Raw genomic sequence first — 26,291 nt, forward strand, 5'->3', positions numbered from 1 at the left:
TTTTTTTTTTTTTTTTTTAATTTTTAATTATATAATTATAATAAATAAATTAATAAATCTTTTAGGGGAATTAATCGAAAAATTATTTTCCCCAAACGTCAAATTTATTAACGAATTTTACGATAAAATTTCGAACGTAAAAACGCCCGTATAACGTCGATTTAACGTAAATTCGAACGAAAATAATTTCTTTTTAAATTTTAACCAAAATACCGAAACGGAATTTATCGTTACATTATTTACAAATTACAAATTTACGGATTGTAATAAATTTATAATAAACGGCGGAAAAAATAACGTTTATTATTTATATATTTTTAAATTATAAAATAATTTTTTTAATTTATTCGTTATTAATTCCTAATTTCGCCGTTAAATTCCAAAAAAAAATAAAATCGATTTAATTTTAAAAACGTTCCAAAAACCCAAATTGGCAAAAATTTGGAAATTTTACCAATAAAAATTTTCCCAAAATAACGGTAAATTATACGTTATTTACAAATAATATATATAAATATTAAAATACCCCCAATTTAGTAAAAAAAACCAATAATAATATAACGGAATAAATATTTTTATACGATATTATAATATTATCGCCTATACCCGAAAAAAATCGGAAATTTAAACGACGTCCGGTAATATTATATTAACTAACGTCGATTTTCGGCTAATAAATTATTTTTTTTTAAAAAAATATAACCATTTATATAATTATTTATATAATTATTTATTATAATTTAAATTTATTTATTTTATATATTATTTTTTTATTTACGTAACGTTAATAAAATATTATATATTCGTATAGGTTAAAAACGTATAATAATATTCGAAAAATAAAATCGAAAAATTTTACATTCGATTTTATATTTTGTTACGGAAAAAATTTAATATTATATACGATTCGGAATTTAAATTGTTCGTATAAATCCGAAACGATCGATAAAAAGTCCTTTCGCCACAAATATTTACCAAAAAATACAAAATAATAATTAAAAATATTATTACCCAAACGTTAGTTAATATTCCCCAAAAAAGGAAAATATTTTTAATTATTAACGGATAAATTAACCCAGGTTTAAAATACGTTTTTTAGGATATTATAACCGTTTATATAAATAATAATTAAATACGCCGTTATATTATTTTAAATTTTATTATAATGAACGTTAATAAAACGAAAAAACGATTAATAAAATTTACGGCCCAAATTATTATAAAATACAAATTAAAGGGCAAAATATTGGTTATTACGGCCGATAATATATCCAATTTTCGCGCCAATAACGTAACGACGGAATTTCGGGTTTATAATTCCCAATTACAAATACAATTAAAAATTTCCCAATTATTTTATATAATTTACGTTTTATAATTTGTAAAAAAGGTTATATATTAAAATTTCTATATTACCAAAATAAATTTCCGCGTTTTTTTAATTAATTTTTATAACGACGAAAATTTAATTATTAATAATACGGACGAAAATAAAACGTGGAATATTTTTCCAAAATATATTATCGTTTAAATAAATAATATTAATATATTAAATAATTCGAATATTATTTAATTTAATATTTTATATTAATTAAAATATTTGGCGGTTTTATTTTATTAAAGTTTTAAACGGATAAAATTTTTTTATAATTTATAATAATTTACCTGTAAATATGGATTTAAAGGCTTTCGATTATTAATTAAAAATATCCAAATTAAATAAAATTTAACTATTTTAATTATTGCGCGTATTTTTTAATTTTGTTAAATTATAAAAATATTTATTTAATAATATTTTATTTCGCCAAATGGTTAAAATAATCCGGTTAATATTATTTTAACTAAATTTCGAATTTTTAACGAAAATTGGATTATTTTGGAATATTTATTAACGACGATTAAAATTATAACGGTTTTTACCAACGTTTTTAAAATAAATAAAATAAAAATAATTATATATATATTATTTGGATTAAAAATTATCGGTATAATTTTTACCAATTTCGAACGTAAATTTTAATTAAAAGTTCGAAAATATCCATAAACGGGATAATATACCAATTTAAAAACCGTAATTTTAACGGCGCGAATAAAATTGGATAAATATATCGATTTAATTTAACGTTATTACGTTAAAAAATTATATTTTTTAACCGTTATTTTAATTTCCCCGACACGTACGGATTTCCGAAAAAACCGTTTACGGTATTATATAAAATATATTAATTAATGCGTGGAAAATTTAATCGCCAAAAAAATTAAACATTTAACCGAATTATATTCGAAAAAACGAAATCCGAATTTCCACCCGAAAAAAAAGTTAATTTAACCGGATATTAACCCGGTTTTATTTATTTTATAACGTAAACCAAATCCGAAAAAATCCAAATATATAAATAATTAAAATTTAAACCCGATAAAATTTCCATATTTTATCGATCGATCCGTCGAAAAAAATATCCGGTTAAAAATTAAAATATTTTTAATATAAAATACGTAATATATTAATTTTATTATAATTTAAAATATGGATAATTATACGGATAATTATATATATTAATTTTTATTTATATTTAATTATGGAAAACGATAATAATATTTTTAATTAATAGGCTATATATAAAATAAAATTCCCAAAATTCGCCCAAATTACCCGTAATATTTTAATTATATTTATTATTTTAATTTTTATCGAACGTTTATAATTATAATTAGGTAATTTTATCGGTTTTAATTAATATTTTTTAAATTTATTTATTATTCGCGATTATATTATTATTTATATTTCGATTAAAAAAAAATTTATTTTTTTGGTCGGTATTAAAATTATTATCGTAAAAAACGAATATTTAAATCCGGAAAACGAAAAAGCTAAATACGATAGGTTTACGGAATTTGTCGGTTTTATCCATAATTTGGGTAAATTAAATAATAATTTTAATTCCGATAAAAATAATATTATCGAAATGGCCGTTAATAATACCCTAATCCGGGCTAATATTAACCATATGCCTATATTATTTATTTTTATTTAAATTGGATTAAAATATAATAGAATTTTTATAGAAATTCCAACCAGGGCGTTAAAACGGGTACGGAATAATATATTGTATAAACGTAATTTAAAAGATTTTCAAATATAAAATACTGTTAAATAAACTGTTTTTTTTCGTATTTTATATTCGGTTAATAAAAAAAAACATTATAATTAATATTTGCTATTTTTATTTTTACTATAATTTAATTTATTATATACGAAAAAAAGTAAAAATTAATAATAATAATAATAATAATAATAATAATAATAATAATAATAATAATAATAATAATAATAATAATAATAATAATAATAATAATAATAATAATAATAATAATAATAATAATAATTATATTGGAAAATATATTATTTTATATTACGTTTATTTTGGTATAATTTCCTTCGGAATTTTACAAATATTAATTTTAAAATATTTACGTATTTACGGGCTTTACCCACGGGGGCCCGCGGGCTGCCAAGAAAATCCGCGTTTAAATTTGGGCCGGGTTGGGCCCCCCTATAAATATTACAATTTACCCGCGGGCCCCCCGACCCACCTACTTGGGCCGGCGCGGGCCCCCATGGGCGGGTTTTGGCAGGCCTTATGGGTGAGAAGAAGATAATTGTTAGCCTCGGTCCATTTGATAAGCTGCGCGGCTTTTCCACAGTCCGCCAGCTGCTGCGAGAGCACATCAAGTTTCCTTCAGTAGGAGATTGGCCCCGGGGCAAGCATATCGCGGAAGTGCTGATCTGTCTGCAGCTCGTTGGGGACCGGCGGGGGTCGTCGCCCCTGACGCACTGTCCAAGACGGAACTGCAGATCCGTAACCTCATTTGACGGCGCAAAGACGAGCGCGGGCGCGTTTTTGACCTCGGAGCAAACCCACGTCAGGACCCTTGCCGAATGGGCCGCGATAGTCGCGAGACTGATCACCGAGGCCGTGATGGAGAAGGGGTCTGCCATTGTCCTGGGAACGTCGCAGTTGTGGGAGAAAAGAGATGATGTTGGCCCGAGACAGAGGTGTGTGCATCGAGGTGGTGGGGTGGTGACATCTTGGCAAGAAAAAACCCATAGGAGGAGGCCTTGAATGGAATGGAAAGGGGACAAGGAAAAAAAGAAAGAATTCGCCAAGATTGCTACTCAAACTCGAATGAATTGAGGTAAGGCTATGCGCCCAACATCAGTGTTGGTATGCACGTCACAGAGTCACCTGCAACATACTCCGTAGCCGCCCACTCATAGATGATAGGTACCAATCGCTTAATTGCTCAGCCACGGGTCGGACTTACAAGAGCACACAACAAGGTCTGTGCTGGCAACCAACTTGGAGGGTATCGAAACTCTAGCTGCATTTATTGCCCACCATGGATCTTTGGCGGGTTTGCTACGCAAAGAGATTGAATTGTTTGGTCGTGCTGGGACGTTCAAAGGGAAATAAGCAGAAGTATGGAGGGGCTCGCGGTAGCCCGTTCGACAAGCACAGGTTAACTTACGTCCTCGACGCTTGTATACGAGCTTATAATTCCACCACCCGGTCTTGAAATCAACATGTAGACTATCAACTTAGTAACCCATATAATATTTTCAAGCTAGAATACATGCGCATGGCTTTTCTTCCAAAACGACGCTACCTCCATGAATTCTACATTGCCATTGCCGCACACATTTCTTTCTCCTTTCAGTGCCCATCATACCTTGTAAACCATCCAAACACATGGTCTCCCTCCAGTTTACACTCGAACATGACCCAGTCGAGCCCGGGAACCCACTCGATGTCTTCCACATCGAAGTACAGAGCTGTACAATTTACCTTGACGTGCTTCATTCTTGGTAGTCGACCCCGCGATGCATCGAACAAATCCATGATTCTTAGCAGGTGGAGCTTGAGCTCTGTGTCCCTAAATATTGAAGATTCCGCCGCCGCACGAATTTTTCGATATTTAGAAATGAACATGACCGGGTATGCACCCGGAGGGGGCTGTGCTATGTCTAGAATCGTATCATCGATGACGGATTGATACATCTCCCCTATATAATGGCTGTTTTTTTATACTCACCGAAACATTGCTCAGCATATATTATATTCAGTAGTTTGAAGCTTGACCACACAAGACGGGAAGTTGAGGTGTGAAATGGGTGCAACTCACAACTTGACGTCCTCAAGAGTGTCTCGATCCGGGTAGGGATCTGCGTCTCCCAACTGGAACCAGTGGCATGCAAAAGGCCATTATGACGATGTATTCACGGCGACTTTCTGTCCGGAACTGACGATGAAGTCAAGCACCAGGGGTTCAACCTCTGTGCCTCCGCTGATGAAGTTGGAGATGACGTTGACAAGATGTGCCGGGCTGGCAAATCGTCCATTCGATATTTCCCAAGTTGTTCTCCTTTTCTCGGGCGTCCACCTTTCCTCAACATCTCCATTCTCAGCTGGAAGCGGCTGTGATAGTAAAATAGGTCCGAAAGGCTCCCTTACTTGGTGCTCCTCTAACTCGCCAAGGCGGAGCAGTCGGGCGGGTAAATATCTGTAGCGTCGGCTGCTCCTCCCCGAGGCTTCATGGAAATATCTGATGGTCGCCTGGCGCGCCTCACAGCAGGTGGCGATAATGGGAGGACAGTCTACCAAGGGCTCGTAATCCATGTACTTTGCAAAACCGGGATCATTCGGATCATACGGCGGTGGGAGGTTTTCGAGTAGCTCCTAGATGTAAGTTGCAACTGCCTCAGTCCAAATTATGGCCCTCAGCTCCGCTGCGAGGTCTGGAAACTGTGGAAAGTCAGAGGACGACATTTTGTTGATCTAGGGGTGGCGGGTATGATGATGGCAAGACTAGTCTAGATATTTTTTTTCCCTTCTTCTTCTCCTACTTGCTTTTTCTTTATAAAGAACTTGTGAAATGGCTACAAGCTAGAATTCTTTGGGAATGGTTTGAAAACCTAGTGGCGTGTGGAATATCACTGAGGGGTTGGCGGGGTATTATTCTTTGTTTGACCAACATCCCAGGCCAAGCAGGAGTACGGATTTGGAACCTTAAGCGCCCTTGGCGCCGTATAAGTACGCCGCTGAGCCCCCAGTGTGTATGTATCTTAAAAAGTGTCTAGCGGTAAGGCTGGAGTAATTTGTCCTGTTGTAACACACCAACACACCCCAAAAAAAGAAACGTTGGTGTCCTGACTGCACAAATGTACTTTTTCTTATGTTTTATTGAAATCAGAGGCTGTACACACCGCCGGAGATTACCATAGCCGGACTAGATATAACCGCAGTACGTTTTGGACTGAGCATGAGTAGGTCAGGAGTGGATAGACGGGTTAACAGCACCATGTACTGACGACCTAACCTTTGGTGGCTTTACCTTGATATTTATGGGTCGGACAACCCTTTTCCAACCATGCAAGAGTTTTTACTTCTAATAATAGTCAGTCCCACCCAGAAGCTGCGTTTGGGGATGAAAGATCTTGCATTTTGACGCCGCAATCCATGATGAGGGTTGAGTGCCGTGGCAATGTCAACAAGCGGTTGATCGGAGGCTTTTGTTTCATCTACTGGGTGCTGACTAGTCCAGACAGACTTGATGTTAGCCATCAGAGCCAGTAGATGGACACAGACTTGGCAAACGTCTTGCCCTCAAAAGCCCCCCACCCCCTGAGGGGATATCGCTTGTAGTAAACCCTGTGTGAGAACAGTCAATTGCTCCCAACACACAACGCTTAGATATTCGCCAGGGGTGAGCCAAAGTTCTCAGCCACTGTAGGGCTGACATGTCTCTTGGCCAACAGAAAGCGAGCTCCCCGGCAGAACTTTCAAAGGTTCCCTGGGCGGAGTATCATGCTTATTCCAGGTTGTGGCAAGGCTTTCAAAATGCAGTTACTGAGATGCTTGACTGGAGTCCGTCTGCCGACTACATTGTAGTAACCTATGCTGTTCATCTGAATGGCACTCGCAAGTAAGCCGATAGAAGGCCAAGATGGTTTCAGTTGCAACAATGGACATGCAATGTCGTTTCCGATAATTTTATATGTTGGCGGAGAGTGTTCTTAAAGAAGCCGTCCGCTCAGAAGCATACCCCATAGATCATGAAAGCAGCAATCACTCCATCAGCAAGAATCAAATCTGCCCTCGAGGCTCGAGCATTATCGATAGCGCCCCAAAACCGCCCCAGTATCAAGGAGCTCCATGACAAAGCTGCTTGCGCTCTTCTATTCCCTATATCTCATCTATCGACTTCGCTCAGTTGACATATTCCTCACCTTTTCGGTGTCTTGTCTTTGGTCATGCAGCTCCCAGTTTCAATCTTAGCCTTTGGCACTTTTTTTGCCCTAGCACTGCCCACTCCACCTCCACTACGAAGTCAATATCTGACTACAGAGCTTCCGGGGTCACAGGCAACGCTTCATCAGTTCTACAAGGAGGAAACCTGGAAAAGCGATGTGGCAGACATTCCATCCACCCACGCCATATTTAATGGCATGAAAGAGAAGGACACCTTCACCGCAATAGTCATGCCCAACTCCAAAACATCAATCCGGGGTCCGGCAGGAGCACCGGGTACATTGAGACAAACACCGCTCGACTATGTCAAGAACGCAGCTACACCTAACGACAACTTCATCTTTACTAACGGCGGCTTCTTTATAAACAGTCCCGCGTCCGAAAAGTACGGCTACTCGATCGGCCCACTGCTCCATAAGGAAACCAAGCCAGAAAATATTCGTACCGAAAAGATACCTGCCCAATACGCCAAGGATTACAAGAAGCTGGTTGGTGACGATGGTACCTATCTCTGGAGCGGACCTCAGCTGAAGGAATGGACGCGGAAGATTGAGCACGAGGCAAGATTCCAGTACTGGGACAACAAACCAGACCCCAAAACCACCAAGACCCCCAAGACGGCTTTCACTAGGATCCCCGGCAACCTCGCCCACAGCAGCCAGAGAAACGAGCGGCTTGCCTTGGTCGAAGCCACCTACCAGCGAGCGGGAAAGCCCGTGGCGGTCAAGATCGTCTTCGCGTACACGACAAACGATCGACACCGAGGCGGTGTGACCATTTTCGAGCTCAGGGAACTAATCCAGAAGTTCTTGATGCAGTTCATAGACGGTCTGACGCTCGAGCGCACAGAGCTAGCCATGAACCTGGACGGTGGCGGTAGCGTCTTTGTGGGCCTACAGTCCAGGGGGACGACTTACGCCATCGTAGGTGGTAGCCAAAAGGACACGCCTGTGAGGTTGGGACTAAGGAGTCCAGGAGAGTTGAAGTACGCGGTCCGCGCCGTAACAAATTTTGTAAGGCACGATCTCGCTCCCAGTCCGGCCGGCGACACTGCTGGGAAAAGCCGCTCACCTTCACCTGGGGGAAGGTCGCCCAGCACAGGAGGTTCTCGTAGTCCGTCGAGTGGATCTGCGGTTAGGGGACGGGGGACAGGCACGCCGGCCAGGAGTGGGAGACGTAGGTAAGCTAAGCAAAGGGTTTCGGCATAGTTTGTGAGTATGAAGGTAGGTGAAAGTTATGGACTTTTCAAAAAGAACTGGTTGTAGTTCACATGGCATATTTTGATTTAAAGTAGTTGTCAAGGCAGCTAGCTGGTGAATAGATACGGATGCAGAAACCTGCCGTTTTGTTACTTATATCCCTTGTCACGACGTCCCATTTAACATCTTGCGGACGAAAAAGTCAAACTGCCTTCGTTGCACGTAATCAATTGGCTCCGTCGAGCGACCAACTGTATGTTCACCCCCGGGAATAATAAGCAGTTCAAAACTTTTATCCTGCCGGACAAGCGCATCGACAACCTGCATAGTCGAAGCTGGGTCTACGTTGGAATCTTGCTCGCCCCCAATAAGCAATATCTGACCTTCGAGCTTCCCCGCGTGGTCGACGCCCGACGCTGCAGCATAACTCTCGTCGACTGGCCACCCAAGCCACTGCTCGTTCCAGCTTATTTTGTCCATTCGATTGTCGTAGCAACCAGCATAGGCGACGGCAAACCGGTAAAAGTCGCCATGGAAGAGGAGCGCATTGAGAGAGCTTTGGCCGCCTGCAGAAGCGCCGTAAATACCCACGCCGCCATCAAGGGAATAGCTGGGGTCCTGTGAAGCGACAGCACGATGCCAAAGAATGCGGTCTGGGAAGCCCGAGTCGGCGAGGTCCTTCCAAGCAACGTCGTGGAAGGCTTTATTGCGATTGGCTGTACCCATGCCGTCCATCTGAACCACGATGAAGCCAAGGTCGGCCTGCGCCTGCATGCCGATAACCTTGTCACCTCCTGAGTGGTAACCAAAGGGCCAGAATGTCTTGGGAACGAAGCTGTCGTGTGGACCGGCGTAGATGTTCTCGATGACGGGGTATTTCTTGTTCGGGTCATAATCGTGAGGGCGTACGATTAGACCCCAGATGTCGGTAAGGTTATCACGCCCCTTGGCAACAAAGACCTCAGGGGCTCTGAAGCCGGCAGCGGAGAGTCGAGAGATATCTCCAGTCTCCAGGGTCTCTATCAGAGAGCCATTAGCACTATGCAGCTCTGAGATTGTGGGAAGATCAACGCGGGAATATGTGTCGACGTGAAGTGACATGTCTGGCGAGAAAACGACTTCATGAGAGGCATCAACTTTGGTCAGGCGGGTCAGATCTGAGCCGTTGAAGCCCACCCGGAACACATGCTTGAAGTACGGATCCTTGCCCTCATCTGCATCGATACCGTTGGCAGAGAACCAGATGAGGCGCTTTTCTTCATCAACTCTAAGCACATCGCGCACAAGCCAGTCGCCTTGGGTGATTTGTTCCATCTTTCCATCGGGAGTGCTGACGAGATAGAGGTGGCGCCAGCCATCGCGCTCCGAAATCCAGAGCATCTCTTTGCTCCCATCGTCAATGTCGTAACGATAGCGACGGTCAGCATAGACAAAAGTGTCCGCCTCCTCCGTCACAATTGCCCTAGGTGTGCCGGTCTGGCTATCCACAGCAATCACTCGTGCCTGGGAGTGGCCACGCCGTTGGTAATCGAACACGAACTCGGAACTGTCCCTACGCCAGACGGGCCACGAGAGCTGCCACGGTATGGGGAACAGTTCGGCGTCAATTTCAATACTCCCAAACTCATCGTCTATGTGAAACAGCACAGGCTGTTCCTGGTCAATGTCGTCACCCGGCTTAGGATATAGCTGAGTGTGCACTTTGGGCTGCTTCTGTGACGTCGGTGCTGCTTCGACCCGGACGACCTCCCGGGCGAAGCCAGGTTTGACACGGTAGGCCACGAGCTTGGTCGAGTCAGGAGACCAAACAATTGTCTCAGGGTCGTAAAAGTTATCTGCAGTGCCGTCGCTGCTAATACGTGTTGGTGTGCCAGTACTGCCAGCGGCGCGCAGCACGACATTGTTTTCCTCAACATATGCTTCCCAAACGCCGTTGGGAGAGGTGCGTGGACGGTTGTTGGCGGGTACCTTCAGATCCCGTACGACGCCGAAGCCGCGAGGTCGGTTTCCAGGTTGCGATGGTGGTTGGACGCACTGATACGCTTCTGCCCCTCCCCCTTCCCCAATGGTACATCTCCAACTCGACCCTCCAACGGATACCACCATGGTACTGTCATTGTTGTCGGAGCCGTAGGTAAAGGTCTGGAATGGTAGCTTCAGTGGCTCGTAGGTAGTCCCCGTCGCCTCGGTCAGGGCGCTGGCAAGCTTGACAGCATCAAAGGGGTCGCGGCGACTGAGAGAGCTGGATAAGACCTCGACAAAGGCGAAGCCGTCATCCACAGTCTTGCGGTAGTGGAAGCGATCCCCGCCATGTGACCATTGGGCTGGGTCAGCAATATCGCGGGTCAAGTACATCCAGTCGTCACGCAACGAGACAGACCTGTCGAGGTCTGGTTTCGCTGCTGCGACCGTGACCGTCAATGCCGTAGCTGAAAGAAGCATAGCTCCCTGCAGAGCCGACGGTGTCTTCATGGTTGTGGCGTCACCAATTTGGCCCGCGTCCTCCAAATGCCGGATTGCAACAAAGGTAACCAGCCAGTCCTGGCGACCTCAGAGGCAAGGCATTAAATTCTTATGTACAACAATTTAGACTACCGTGTTGCTCCACTATAACCATAATTGTTAACTGCATGTAGATATGTTCCGACATACAATCGTCCTGGGAACATCGTCGGGAACATCCCCTGTTACTAGGGCAGCATCACTGCCTTGATTACTCCGCATTTGCAGATATGGTCGTCAGCCTTGGCGAGAGGGGTTGCTGGGGTACCCGGGTAAGATAAACATCCCATTCGACGTGGGGGGGGGGGGGGGGGGCGATAGGGATTGTTGCACAGACTCCGAATACCCCAGTGATGTTGTTAGCGATGATTAACGTCCTCCCTTTTAATTCTGCTCGCTCGGAAACTGGCTCAGAACTGCCTTCATCCCTAGTGGCCTCTTCTTCCTAATGATGAAAATGTGCTGGGCTCCATTACCCGTCCGTTGGGCTTTCGATTCCGGTGCAGGGTCAAAGTCAAAGTGCCAGAGCAAGGCTGCAAAAGCCACGCCCACCTCCTGACGACAGGAATGGAGACGTAGATTTGAGTATGATGTATCTCTCCCCTCACCGCTTTCCGATACATTCTAGGCTGCCTTTAGCGAATAGGTGAGAAACGTTCCTCTTGTCGTCCTTGCATCTGGTGCTTTGCTCTTTGGGAATCCGGCACTCGGGACAAAGGCCTCAGCGTCCTTGAAATTGAAATCCCAATAGCCAGTGCAATAGCGCAATAGTGAGGCACTCCGCTGCTAGGTCGCACAGGTCTGTTAGCTCACTTATATATAAAATACAATACTAGCAACAAGTTACGTTGCAAAGGGCATGCACGGATACCCCCAGGTGCGACAATGATGTTAGCGCTGCCACTTCGGAGCTTTATCTATTGCATCTTCAGCGTCATTGCGGTCCGCATGAACTAAACCAGCAGTTTGTCATTAGTCCTAGGTCCAATTGTATTACTAGTGCTACAACTTTGTTGGTCTCTGGGTGACCACACGAGCTCGCTGGCCCCCGGGGAGCACGCTGTAAAGACTCCTATTGGCCGTCTCACTATGATAAATACAAACTTCAGTGTGAACCTATGTTATAGATTAGCTTGACTTATATGGTATCTCACATACGTTCGTACAAGGAACGAAACCCCGTAGCTGCTCTTACTTTGAGAGGACTTATTCTTTGTGGTTTGTCAACCTTTACTCGACTTAGACCATCGCGACGGCTTTGGAGTTAACCAAATGGCGCGGATTTCTTTACTTTATAGCAGTAAACTTCGTTCATCCTCATGAGTCATGACAGTATACTCCTTAAACCTTTAAATTTGGTAATCAGCCAACAACAGTACTTACGCACTAAAAGGCTCTTCAATACAACTCGATGGTCAATAACCTTTTCAAATCAGGCTAATAGTCATCGCAAATCCTAAAAAGCCATTAAATCCCTCAATTGCCGAGTTCACAGGAGCAAACCAACATCGCCTAAAGCTGAGGAGGATTGATGGTCTGTCTGGTCTGTCCGTAGCAACAGAGCAATTGTGTCTGGAGCGTCTTTGGCAGCAATGCTCTCTTCCTTTTCAAGCAACGTCTATTTGCCCTCCCTTGAGCTGGCTGCCAAGATTCTTCATATCTCTGATTCGACGATCAACCTATCCACATCACATTAAATAATCTTGAAAGGCATGGCCCCTAATAAACGCCGTAGGGATTGGTTTGGGCACTTACTGTTGTCCGCGACTGGCCTGAGTATGGGCTTTATACTACTGCTCAGTTATAGAATGAGCAGCCTCCATACAGTGTTCCATGTTAAGATGAAGAATAAGTTGTGCAGAGAGAAGCTTTTTGGCATCAACTTTGCTACACCTATCCGGCTCTGTTTGCATTTCACGTTAGCGCAGAAATGAACTTGGGCTCGTGATTCCACCTCCTGATGAATTTGGCAACTTCCAATAGGCAAATGTGAATGTGGACTTCTTGATAGAACCTCACAAATTACAATCAAGAATTTGGCGTAAGCTGCAAATCAAACTACAAACAATGGTAAAGCGGGGGGACTAATCAAATGTGCTTGAGTGTGCTGGCACCATTATCTTGAAGTTACGCAGATAAAAATCGATTCAATAAATAAAGACAATTAGCTTCTCCAACGGAAAATCGCTTGTTTGTCCCCTTTCACAAGTAGTGGAAACACACAATCCACTATGCCATCCATACTTTAGGCGGCACATCCAACGAATCCACCGCTAGTACCGGACGCACACCCCCCCCCCCCCCCCCCCCCCCCCCCCGTGGCGAATGATTCAACCGTACGACCAGTAGGGAAGTCGGTGAACCGATCACATCCACCCTTATCCCCTAAACCGTCGGATGGGTAATCATTCCGTTGATTGATGCACTAAAGAGAATATTAGTTATATAAAACCAATAAAGCTATTTTACTAAAGAGGAAACTTACGCAGTAAGAGTTTAAAGTGTTGTTTTTGCACGTATAGGTATTATCTGCTATGCCGTGATTGGTGCAACAAAGAGCTCCTTGTTACGACCAGATAGTTGGGCCGGTACCAGAGAGGCCAGGTGGGGTCACACCCCTCCTGACGACACTCGCCCAGAAGAAATACCGACCGGCAGAACAACGATTACTTAAGGGCAAGGCCACGAGATTTCACGTGACCTCACGTAACGGTCAAGGGAATGGATCTCTATGATCTGTAAAATCTCAGTTGAAAATCACAAATCAAACAAATCAAAAAAAATTACACTTGGAACATAGTCTATATAAGTCACGTTCATTACCATGTAAATAAATTCGATTTTAGGATTGTTTAACAGCAATTAAACTTTAGTTAACCTTAATATTTATTTAAAAACGATTATAATTTTACCCCCAATTATTAAAAACCCCAATTACCCAATTAAACGTTCAATTGTTTTAACCTATTGTATTTTACTATAAAAACAGGTTACCCCGATACCTTAATCGTAATATTTTAATTGCTCCTATTTAATACTTTGCCTTAAAGCATACCGAATAATACCGCCGAAATAATATCTTCCAACAAAACCACCCCTTAAACCCCCTTTATTACCAACGCTCCGGCCAACGCTAACGCTTTGCGTTAAATGGTCGCGACGCTTTAAACCGAAAATCGACAACTCCAGGAACGAATAACCGAACAAATTAATCGAACTAATAGGAATTATATTAAATACTTTTTACCATTACCATACGATAATACCACAAATACCCTACAGGGATTTTTTACGGGAACCCGGGCATACCTTCACTTTAACGAAAATAATTTCGATAACAATGCAAATAAGGTTATTTACGTAACCTCGCTTTTAAAAAACGACGCGTTCGCCTGGTTCGAACCAATTTTACGAAATTATTTGGACTATAATAAGGAAAAAAACCGTAAAACTGAAATTAACCGCATTTTCGACAATTACGACAATTTCGAAAAATGCCTTAGGGGAACATTCGGCAATTCAAACGAAAAACGTACGGTTAAACGTAAATTAATACGCTTTACCTAAACCAAATCGACATCCAAATATACCAGTAAATTTCGACAAATTACCGCCAAACTACTATAGGGTAAAAAAGCCCTAATGGCACGCTTTTATACGGGACTTAAAAAAAAGGTTAAAAACGAACTGGTTAAAAAAAAACGACCCGATATACTAATAAAATATATGAAACTAGCAATTAAAATCGATAACCGATTATACGAACGGAAATTGGAACGACGCGAAAGACGCAACGTATGGGGCCCGGCTTTACGATAAACCAATACAGGACGCAAATACCAATACCCCAAACCGCCTCGCCAATACAATACCGCGTACGGCACATATAACGGACCCATAGATTTAAACGTAATTTAACACCGACAGCCTCGCAAAAACCCCAAAAATGGCAAATATTTCAAATACAATAAGCCAGGACATATTGCGCGAAATTATCCTAAAACATATAATAGCATCCCGGGATTTACCACTAATTTTAGGGGTAAAGCCGAAAAACCACGAAGATTTAATGCTACTAACCATAACCAAATACAACCTAATTAATATAATATAATAAATTGGACCATCTGTTATAACGACAATTATATAACCTACAATAGTTCCAAAATCGACGTAGGCTGGTACCCGCAAAAACCCCGAAACATTCGAACCCTAACGGTAGGAAATCGAATACCTATTGGAATAAAGCAACTAATTAATTTACACCGATAAAACGCCAAATTACCCGAACTTATAAACTCGGACGCCTTAGGAAAATCGGATACGGAACCATTGGGATAAACCCACCGTATTAAAATAATAAATTAACCACTAACCGAAAAATCGAATAACGATATAGGAAAAGACTCCAGCGATAAAAAAAACGTAACCCCAAATATATATAATGCAATAGGGGTTAACGACCCGTACAAATACGAAAAAAAACAAATCGATTTATACCGAAACGACTAATTAGTACAATTCCTAGGCTATACTTTAATCCAACAAAAACGGAACCCTACAAAATATATAATACCGACATTTAAAAACTACCCCAAATTAAATACCGCATATCCGGAATACACCTACGTTTTTTGGGCTAAATGTTTCCGAAACAACTGCGGAATCCATTTAAACAAAAAAATCTACCACAACTTTTTCCCACGACGACGATTAATAACCGGAATCCACGAAATCTACACAATCCAGGAATTGCCCAATTGGAAAATCAAAATTAAATTCCGAAAAAAACCAACGGTTATCTTCATACCTAACGACGAATACCCCATAACGTACTACCACCAACCCAATTTCCCATAGTACGAATATATTCGCAATATATATAAAATCCATATATTAACCAAAACCTAAAATTGGCATAAACGAAAATAACGATACCAGATACCTGCACCCATAATTAAAATCGTATAGGATCCGCAAATAAAAAACAAACAAACACCTACGAACGTACGTAGGATACCAATACCCGCGAAATATCCATTTAACCAGGTCAAAATAAAAAACAACCACACGCCCCGAAACAAAAAAACCAAGGACCCACAACGCGAATTCAGCAAGTTAAAAAACTAGGATAACCAAACGGTACAAAACACCGGACGGCGAAAAAAAAAACGGAAATAAAAACCCTAAACGTTACGTAAAATACGGTAACAAAATACGAACATATATTTCTCAACATACGACTTAATAGCAAACCTATACGAACATTCCTCGATAATGGAACATAAAGCAATTACATATCCCCAAAAATCGTAAAAAAACGACGGATACTTTGGCAATAAAAAAAAAAACCATACCAATTGCAAACCGTGGAAAGAAAGGCAGTTTTATACGGGAACGGCACCATCGAAACAAAAACCGTACATTTCTAGATAAAAAACTACGGACGAAAAAAACGAATCACTTTAAATATCACGGAAATAAGGGATAAAAACATAATCTTAAAAATCCCCTAATTTAAGAAAAATAACCCCAAAATAAATTGGACAACCGGCCAAATCCAATAGGAAAAGCACCTAATCACTAAACGACCTCCAACCTAAAAAAGTTTATACAGGAAACGTAGGGCACGGAAAAACCAAACGAAACAAATGGCGTACCTACAGGGAAGACGACCAACCCCGGAGCCAACATCGGAAAAAAAGCGACTATCCATAAACCAAAACCGATCCAATTGCACAATACCAAACGCAAACGGACAGACCGGAAACGGCAAAATCCCAAAAAAATACCAGACTTATACCCGACTATTTAGCCCAAAACTCGAAACAAAACTACCCGAACATAGCCCATTCGACCACGAAATACCATTAAAAAAAGGAACCCAACCGAAATTCCACAAAATATACGGTCTAAATCCAACACAAATGGAGGCACTAAACGAATATTTCGCAAAAAATCTTAAAAAAGGGTATATTAAACCATCGACGTTACCAGCAGGATACCCAATCCTCTTCGTACCAAAAAAAAACGGAAAACTACGACTATACGTAGACTACAAACAATTAAACGACATCACCATAAAAAATTGCTACCCGCTCCCGCTAATAAAAGAATTTCGAAACATACTCTACCAAACGAAATAGTTTACGATATTAAACCTCAAAGGAACATACAATTTAATCCGCATAAAGGAAGGCGAAAAATGGAAAACCGCGTTTCGCACTAGGCGAGGATATTACGAATACCTAATAATGCCCTTCGGCCTTACCAACGCCCCGGCAACCTTCCAAACCATAATCAACCACGTTTTCCGGAAATACCTAAACATTTTCGTCGTTATTTACCTGGACAACATCCTCGTCTTCTCCAAAACGTTGGAAAAATATAAAAAATACGTTTATACAATTTTACAAAAATTACAAAACGCCAAACTTTTAATTAAACCCGATAAATACATCTTTTACAGCAAACAAATTAATTTCCTAAAATATACCATCGCTTCTGGAAAAATCAGGATAAAAAAATCGAAAATCCAAACAATAAAAGAATGGCCTTAACCATAAAACGTAAAAAACGTTCGAACCTTTTTCGGATTCGTAAACTTTTACAAAAAATTTATCAAAAGATACGGCGCAATCGCCACCCCATTAACCAATATAACCAAAAAGGACCTGGAATTCCAATGGATAAAACGAATATAACAGGCCTTCGAACAGCTACAAAACGCAATAACGCGAAAACCGATTTTCAAAATACCAAACCCAACGAAACCTTTCGAAATCGAAACCGACATATCCGATTACGCAATCGGAAAACAACTTAACCAACGAAATAAAAAAAAAAAATTGCACCTTTGCGCCTTTTTTTCCCAAAAATTATATGGACCAAAACTTAACTACCAAATCCACGACAAAAAACTTATGGCTATTATTCGAATATTCGAAAAATGGAAACCACAATTATCCGGAACTAAATACGAAATGTTAATTTATACGGACCACAAAAACCTAACCCATTTTACCACCAATAAAATATTAAACAAACGACAAATCAAATGGTTAAAATTCCTTTTAAAATTCCATTTTAAAATTATCTACCGAAAAAAAACAAAAAACGGTAAGGCCGACGCCCTTAACCGAAAACCAAACCACGAAAACACAATACCAAAAAAAATACGGGTTATCCTTACGATAAACGAAAACGGAAACCTTCTACCAACGCACCGAAGCCTAATAATAACAAATACGGTAATTACGCCAAAAAAAATACGGAAAATCCACGGAAATAAAGCCCACGGATACCAAAAAATTTTTAAAACATAAAAACGGCTAAAACAATACTATAATTTCCAAAAAATACGATAAAAAGTACGAAAAGCCATTAAGGATTGCGAATTTTATACCAAAAACAAATCCGCAAAACATAAACCCTACGGATTATTGCAACCCTTACCAGCCCCCAACAAGGCCTGGCAAACTATTACAATAGATTTCATCGTCAAACTACCACCTTCGGAAAAACCACTTATAAAAACAAAATATAATAACATACTAATTATAATAGACAAATTCACTAAATACGCCTATTTCCTACCATATAAAAAAAGTAATAACGCCGAGGAAATCGCCTACACATTCCTACGAATAATTATTAACAATCACGGACTTCCAAAAAACATCGTCACGGACAAAAACAAATTTTTTACATCAAAATTCTGGAAATCTTTAATGGAACAATTCGGAATAAACCACAAATTATTAACAACGTTCCATCCCTAAACAAACGGACAAACAAAACGAGCCAATTAAACATTAAAATAATATTTAAAATGCTATATAAACCACAAATAAAATAATTGGGTACAATTATTACCCACAGTACAATTCGCCTATAATAGTTCAAAAAACGAAAATACCAAAACAACCCCATTTTATACCAATTATGGATTCAACCCTACAACGTATGGAAAACCAAAAACCACGATTACGGTACCGCGAACCGATAAACAAACGAGCGAATTACGACAACTACACGAAAAACTCCAGCAGGAATTAGAATTCGTACGAAAAAAAATAATAAAATACGCCAATCAACATCGGATAAAAGGACCATCTTTCGAAAAGGGAGATAACGTTTACCTCATTCGACGTAATATTAAAATACAAAGACCTAACAGCAAACTCGATTTTAAAAAGTTTGGACCTTTTAAAATTAACAAAAAAATTAACGATACCAACTATAAATTATCATTACCAAACACCATAAAAATTTACCCCATATTTCACGTATTATTACTGGAACCAATACTATACGGCACCAATATACAAAAAACAATCGAAATCGACGTAAAATAAACCTACGACGTTAAACGAATATTCGACCATAGACAAAACCACGGCAAAACAAAATACCTTATTAAATGGGAAAATTATAAGCATAAAAAAAACATTTGGAAACCCCTTAACCACCTCCAAAATTACCAAAAACCGTTCCGCCAATACTATTAGGAATTGGATTTGCGAGCAAATTAGCCAAAAAAAAAAGGACGACCTAAAAAAGCACCACTTACCATTTCCAAAAATTAAAGACCGACCAAAATTCGAAATTATACCATTAAACGAACCTATAAAGGAATTATCAATATGCAATATAAAATAAGAAATACTAAAAAATAACTAACCAACGGAATATTACGCAAAAACATTTATTTCATCCAACAACGAAAAATTTAAAAGACCTATCGGGAAAATCAAATCCCAAACAAAATTGGAATCCGGAAAAAACGATTTCAAGGACATTTTAGGAAAGACCTCGGCCGATCGCCGACGTTCTTCCTATTTTACTTCCTTACGTTCCACCCGATCCAATTCCTCCAAATTATTAATTCCGCGAAACACAGCTCGCATTATTTTTTCAAACCACAATTTCTTTTATTTCCGCAAACGAAACAATTTCAATTACTTTTTTTAAATCCTTTGCTATTCCGCCAAAATATCCTCCTCTAAAGCCTCGACCTCCGTATCCAATTTCGAATACTGCCGACCGATGTTACGCAATTGGGCGTTAAATACCCCCAATACGTCGCAACCAAACCGATTAACACGAAGGCATTTAATGCAACGAAAAAAGTCTTGCGGCGAAATAGCGCAACGCACCATACCGCGCGATTCACAATAAAAACAAAAAGGCATATCCACGGAATAAAGAAGGAAAAACGCAAAAAAAGCGTGGCGACGTTCCGTCGACGAACGACCAAATTTTAATTTAGCGACGCGACTAAATATGGCGTAAAAAAAAAGAAAAAATTAGCAAAAAAGGAACGAAACCAAAAACAAAAATTAGGGGAATACAGACTATTTAAAGGCCAAAGGGATTTGGCCAAAAAAGAGGAAACCTAATATTACGACCAAATAATTGGGCCGGTACCAAAGAGGCCAGGTGGGGTTACACCCCTCCTAACGACATTCGCCCAAAAAAAATACCGACCGGCAAAATAACAATTACCTAAAAGTAAGGCTACGAAATCTTACGTAACCTTACGTAACGGCCAAGGGAATGGATCTTTATAATCTGTAAAATCTTAGTTGAAAATTATAAATTAAACAAATTAAGAGAAATCATACTTGGAATATAGTTTATATAAGTCACGTTTATTACCATGTAGATAGATTCGATTTTAGGATTGTTTAGCAGCAATTAAATTTTAGTTAACCTTAATATTTACTTGAGAACGATTATAATTTCACCCCCAGTTATTGAAAACCCCAGTTACCCAGTTAAACGCTTAGTTGCTTTAACCCACTGTACTTTACCATAAGAACAGGTTACCCCGATACCTTGATCGTAACACTCCTGTGGCAGGTTTGGATTGGTCGAAGGCGGGTCGGTTGTTGTTGGCCCATGCCATGGTTTCCATGGCGAACAGACCAGCGACGAAACAAAAGATAGTAGAAGTACGCATTTTCGCGCAAAAAAAAAACAAGTTGCTAAGGTTTAGGAAGGCTTTGAAATGAAGGTAAATAGTTAAATGTTCCAAAGACCTTGAAATGAATGTAAGTAGTTAAATGTTCCAAAGACCTTAAAATGAATGTACAATCGGTATGAAATGTGTGGGTTTAATTATTTCAAACTTTTATCATAATTTGAAGAGGATATAGGTAGTATTTATATTTGACTGTTGAACATATCCAACTGGTGTTGATAGCACTGTTACATTTTGGCAATAGATTTTCTTTTTTCAAAACGTTTGATTTGCACCCTGGAGTATATTTTGGGGATGTTGTTATCGTGGGGGGTTTAGCCGGCAAGTGGGCGACAAATAGAATAAAAAAGACTGCGAAATTGGGCGAACGTCACCATCCTAAAATTAGCAAACCCCCCCCCCCCCCCCCCCCCCAACTCTGCATTTTTAAAAGCGTATGGTTTTTCTTAGGTTTTTGGGGCTTTTTTTAAAAGACAAAATAAGTATTTCCAATCGTAAAATACGATCGCATTATTTAATATTGACAATCTTATAGCAGGGCAACTTTATACGGTTTAACCTTTTTTTTTCCCAGTAATCAATTAGCATAGTACGGTAGCTAGGTAGGTACTTACCGTACCTAAACGCATCCGGAGGACCCACGCCGCCTCAGGCTACCAATAACCTGTAGTGAACCTTCCTAACCCCGGACCGTTCATGGGTGTGTGGAAAGTTCCAAGATTGTTTAGCGGTCAGCAAACTGTGCGACGTAGTGGATGTAATGCCGGGAGCGACTCCAGTCAGTTTTACCCTCTAGAACACCAAAACAACCGATATTCCGACAATGAATCATTTCACGAGAACTATTTCATGTCGCTTCTGCTCCTTTCCCCTTATATTTCAAGTTGAAGAGGGGATCATACACAGACATCTAACGTGGGGGTGCCTAGTCTTTTCTTCCAGGTTTCGTGATCATGACATGGTCAGTACAGGAGAATAAGACGCAAGGAACAGGAGGAAAAGACGCAAGGAACAGGCCACTATTACGTATGGGGAAACCAATCGTATTTGTCGTACAGTCTTGTGGCTGTACGCCCGTGACAGGAATTCTTGAGCAAATCACAAGGGGTTCTCGGCTCCGTATTAAACAGCCGGGACTGCCGAAACACATCCGGGGGAAGCCAAAACATGATCTGTCAATCCTGTCCAGGGTCTAGCTCAGCTCCACCCGCGACATGTATCTATCTAGGAAGCTCGCTCTCGCTCCCTCTGCTCTAACCTGTTCAAGTGAAGAAATTCGACAAACTATCGGAAATTTTTGTTTCAACCTACTTGTAAATAGAGAAATTTGATTGAAAGAACGACAACAATATGGGATCTGGCTGCTGCTCTGGTGGCGATTGCGGAGGTGGACAGGATACATCCATTCCTACCCCGCCTCGTCACGACGGGCCCTCGATCGAGTCTGAGCAAGCAAACAACAGCAACGACCGAGATGACGAAGACGAAAAGGGAGGCTGTTGCGGCACCGAAGGCTGCGAGAGCGAGAAACCGTATCATGATGTAGAGGAAGCAGTCCGCGACACTGCCGCCAACGATTGCGATGACGAAACTTGCTGCGCTGGTGATGATGCATCCACTACTCCATCCACCAAAACCGTAGAGTGTTGCAACACCAATGAGGAGCATTGCGATGGTTGGTGTCCTTCTACTGACGTACTGACGATTCTTATAGTACTACCTTTTTTGGAGCGGATAGCTAACAATTTGGCTGTTGATAGAGAAATGCATCATTGCCGCCGCCGCCGCAGAGTGCGAAAAGACATGCGACGACGATTCTGCCCATGATGGTACGTAATTCAAAGTTTTTTCCTAGTCAGAAAGAACAAACGTCACAATCGAGTTTAGGACATAAAAGAAACTCACTGAATCATGTTATACAGCTGCCTCGGGTCACGAACACCTTCACGACCAGGATGGCCGACATGGAACTGCCTGCAACTCGCACCTAGCCAAGGCCTTTGAACAGTACAGCGCCTACCTCGAAACGGCTCGCTGCATCTGCCGCAGCATCCTTGAGCGCGGTTTGCCTGCTGCTGCCTGCTGCAATGAGCAGTCTCAGCAAAGCAAGGTTGCAACCACGCACAATGGCAAGGCCAAGCACACCAAGCATAAGCATGACCACGCTCATGAGGGTGCCCATGCCGAAACCACCGCCCACGGCCTTCACAAACACAGTCGCCATGGTATGAAGCACCGCAACAAGGCTGCCAAAAGAACGGCTGTGGGTCACCACCATCGTCACAATGACCAGTCCATTGGTCAAGTCAAAGAGGTCGACGAAGAGTCCGACTGCTGCGGCAGCGAGCACGACATCCACACCCCGCAACCTTTCGTGGATAAATCCCGTACAGGCGTAAACTCTGTTCCTCTGGGGGACAAAGACGTTGAGAAAGATGCGGCTGGTCTGGAACACATTTCCTTGGTCGTCGACGGCATGACCTGCTCCGGATGTGGTAACAAGATGGAGCGGACCCTCAAGGGCTCTTCGGCAGCCGTCAGCAGCGTCCGCGTCAATTTCGTCATGGGCAGTGCTGAATTCAGCCTGGATCCTTCGCACGGCATCAAGGCCGAGGAGATCATTCGAATCGTCGAGCGAGGCACCGGCTTCCGCTGCGCCCGCATGTCCGACGGAGACCAGACCCTGGATGTTCTTGTGGCCTCGGTCCAGGCCTCTACTGCACTATCCGAGCTGCAGATCCCAGGTGTGACGCAGATTGTTCCGGCTGACAAGAAGCGCATGCGCCTGACCTACGATCCTGCCGTCGTCGGACCGCGGACACTGCTGGAAAAGATTGGCGAGCTTTCGGGTGGGCTGGCTCCGAATGATGATCCATCCGTGTCCAGCGGCCGCAAGAGATTGTATGACCAGCTCATCAAGACATGCATAGCTGCGATTCTTACGATTCCCGTTCTTGTTCTTGCCTGGGGAAAAGAGAGCGTGCATGTCGAGCCCCTCACTAGCGCGGCAGTCTCGATTGCCCTGGCCACTCTGGTTCAGATGGTTGCGGTCCCAGATTTTTACAAGCCTGCAATCTCTGCCCTGGTTCATTCAGGTTCGGTCGAGATGGACATGCTGGTCGTCATTAGTATCACCGCTGCTTATGTCTACTCACTTGTGGCTTTTGGATTTCGTGTCGCTGGCCGCCCGCTCGAGACGGAGGAATTCTTCGAAACGAGCACTCTCCTCATCACCCTGGTGTTGCTTGGTCGCCTTGTAGCCGCTTTCGCCAGAATGCGTGCCGTCGCCGCCGTGTCTCTGCGATCTCTGCAGGCCTCGACAGCAATCCTCGTGGGACCAAAGGGCGAAGCATCCGAGATGGAGATCGACGCCCGTCTTCTGCAATACGGCGACCGTTTCAAAGTCCTCCCACACTCTACCGTGCCTACGGACGGCATTGTGACAAGCGGCGTCAGCGAGGTCGACGAGTCCATGCTTACCGGCGAGGCAGTCCCCGTTCCAAAGGAGCGCCACGATACCGTGGTCGCTGGTACTGTCAACGGATCAGGAACGCTTGTGGTCCAACTAACGCGACTGCCAGGCAAAAACACGGTGACTGATATTGCCAAGCTTGTCGAGGAAGCTGCAAACTCAAAACCCAAGATTCAGGATGTGGCGGATCGTGTCGCTGGCTGGTTCGTCCCGGTCGTCACTGTAACTGCGATCCTTGTGACTATTGTTTGGATCATCGTAGGCATCAAGTTGCGGTCGTTCCCGGCAGATCGGGCAGTTGCCGACGCTGTCACGTATGCCGTCGCCGTCCTTGCCATCTCTTGTCCTTGCGCTTTGGGGCTCGCTGTGCCCATGGTTCTTGTGGTGGCTGGCGGCATTGCTGCTCGTGGTGGAGTTGTCATCAAATCGGCTGAAAGCACCGAACGCGCCCGCAAGGTGACCGACGTCGTGTTTGACAAGACAGGAACGATTACCGAGTCAGAACTTGACATTACCGAAGATGAATACCCCCTCAACGACGTAGTCAGTAAGGCAGACGCCGCCGCCATCGCCCGTGCGGTCGCATCTGGGAACAAGCATCCCGTATCCGTCGCGGTTGCCAAGCATCTGGAAAATTACACTGCGGCGCATCTCACGGACGTGCATGTTGTACCAGGATTCGGCATCGAGGCTAAATACAACGACCTCGTCGTGCGCGCTGGCAATCCGCACTGGACCCAGACTGAATCTCATCCGACGGTTGCCCGGCTTTTGGAACAAGGCATGACCATTTTTGCCGTTTCCCTTGCCGATACTCCCATTGCTTTCTATAGTCTTCGCACCCGCCTTCGTGTGGACGCCATCTCAGTCGTCAAGGAGCTTCAGCACCGTGGCATCTCCGTGCATCTCGTCTCGGGTGACCAGAAGCGGGCTGTCGAAGCCGTGGCAACTCAGGTCGGAATTCTCCCATCCAACGTCGCTAGCCAGTACACCCCCGCCCAAAAACGCGAGTATGTCGCCCAACTCATGGCTCCTTCCTCCCAGCAGAAGCAACAACCCAAGGTAGTCATGTTTGTAGGTGATGGTACCAACGACGCCGTGGCCGTAGCACAGGCCGACGTGGGTGTGCAACTAGCAGCCGCGGGGGCTCCTGGCAGCTCCAAAGGTGCTTCGGCGGCAGCCAGTGAGGTGACTCGTGGGGCGGCCGACGTGGTGCTTCTCTCGGGCCTGGACGGGGTTCTCTTTTTGCTCGACATTAGTCGCTCTGCCTCTCTCCGCATGAAGTTCAACTTTGCCTGGTCTGCCATCTACAATGTCTTGGCCATTCTTTTGGCTTCGGGTGCGTTGGTTGCGGTTCGCATCCCGCCTGCCTACGCGGGATTGGGCGAGATTGTCAGCGTCCTTCCCGTCATCATCGCGGCCGCGACCATGTTTGCTGCCAAGAAGGGCTGTGCTGACCGCAGTGCCTGAAGCTGAACTGCTCAAAGGGACAAAGATCTTCGGAGATGACCCACTCCCATAAAGTTCAACACTTGGAGCGACCAAGCAGAGGAACGGTTTGGCGCGAGGGAGAGGGAAGGAAATGTTTGTAGGGATTAGCGCTGGTTCAACACTTTGCACTGGATTTCTAGCCATGCACTCAATATGCAGGCTTTCGTTTAGAGTAGTTTTCTTTTTTTTTTTTCTATTTGTGTTTGTGATGCCTTCATTTATTAGTAGGTTCAGACTTGCCAAGACCAGCTGAACCCCTCCATCAGCTGTAACTGTTTCCCAGTCCACATCTATCGTGCGACGTACACGAATAAAAATCCAGATATTTGCTT

The 26,291-nt window shown here is 42.5% G+C and overlaps 4 protein-coding genes across 4 annotated transcripts; 2 read left to right on the plus strand and 2 right to left on the minus strand.

Moving 5' to 3' along the window:
* Positions 1-4,606: 4,606 nt before the first annotated feature.
* PgNI_09079 (uncharacterized protein) lies at positions 4,607-5,828 on the minus strand (the record flags this gene model as incomplete). The annotated part of the gene is given in 4 exon segments (XM_031129069.1): positions 4,607-5,076; positions 5,185-5,237; positions 5,307-5,738; positions 5,757-5,828. 4 exon segments carry the CDS (start codon positions 5,826-5,828, stop codon positions 4,716-4,718), a joined length of 918 nt encoding a protein of 305 aa, XP_030977550.1. The 3' UTR covers positions 4,607-4,715.
* Positions 5,829-7,312: 1,484 nt separating this feature from the next.
* On the plus strand, positions 7,313-8,494 carry PgNI_09080 (uncharacterized protein; the record flags this gene model as incomplete). Its single annotated transcript, XM_031129070.1, has 1 exon — positions 7,313-8,494. The coding sequence occupies one exon, from the start codon at positions 7,313-7,315 to the stop codon at positions 8,492-8,494; it is 1,182 nt and encodes a 393-aa protein (XP_030978281.1).
* A 180-nt stretch (positions 8,495-8,674) lies between these two features.
* PgNI_09081 (uncharacterized protein) lies at positions 8,675-10,981 on the minus strand (the record flags this gene model as incomplete). Its single annotated transcript, XM_031129071.1, has 1 exon — positions 8,675-10,981. The coding sequence occupies one exon, from the start codon at positions 10,979-10,981 to the stop codon at positions 8,675-8,677; it is 2,307 nt and encodes a 768-aa protein (XP_030978282.1).
* Positions 10,982-22,249: 11,268 nt separating this feature from the next.
* Positions 22,250-26,166, plus strand: PgNI_09082 (uncharacterized protein). Its single transcript, XM_031129072.1, has 3 exons — positions 22,250-22,671; positions 22,757-22,825; positions 22,919-26,166. The coding sequence occupies exons 1-3, from the start codon at positions 22,347-22,349 to the stop codon at positions 25,936-25,938; spliced, it is 3,414 nt and encodes a 1,137-aa protein (XP_030978283.1). The 5' UTR covers positions 22,250-22,346; the 3' UTR covers positions 25,939-26,166.
* The last annotated feature ends 125 nt before the right edge of the window (positions 26,167-26,291 follow it).

This window comes from Pyricularia grisea (assembly GCF_004355905.1).
Source record: "Pyricularia grisea strain NI907 chromosome Unknown Pyricularia_grisea_NI907_Scaffold_7, whole genome shotgun sequence".
Taxonomy (NCBI): domain Eukaryota; kingdom Fungi; phylum Ascomycota; class Sordariomycetes; order Magnaporthales; family Pyriculariaceae; genus Pyricularia; species Pyricularia grisea.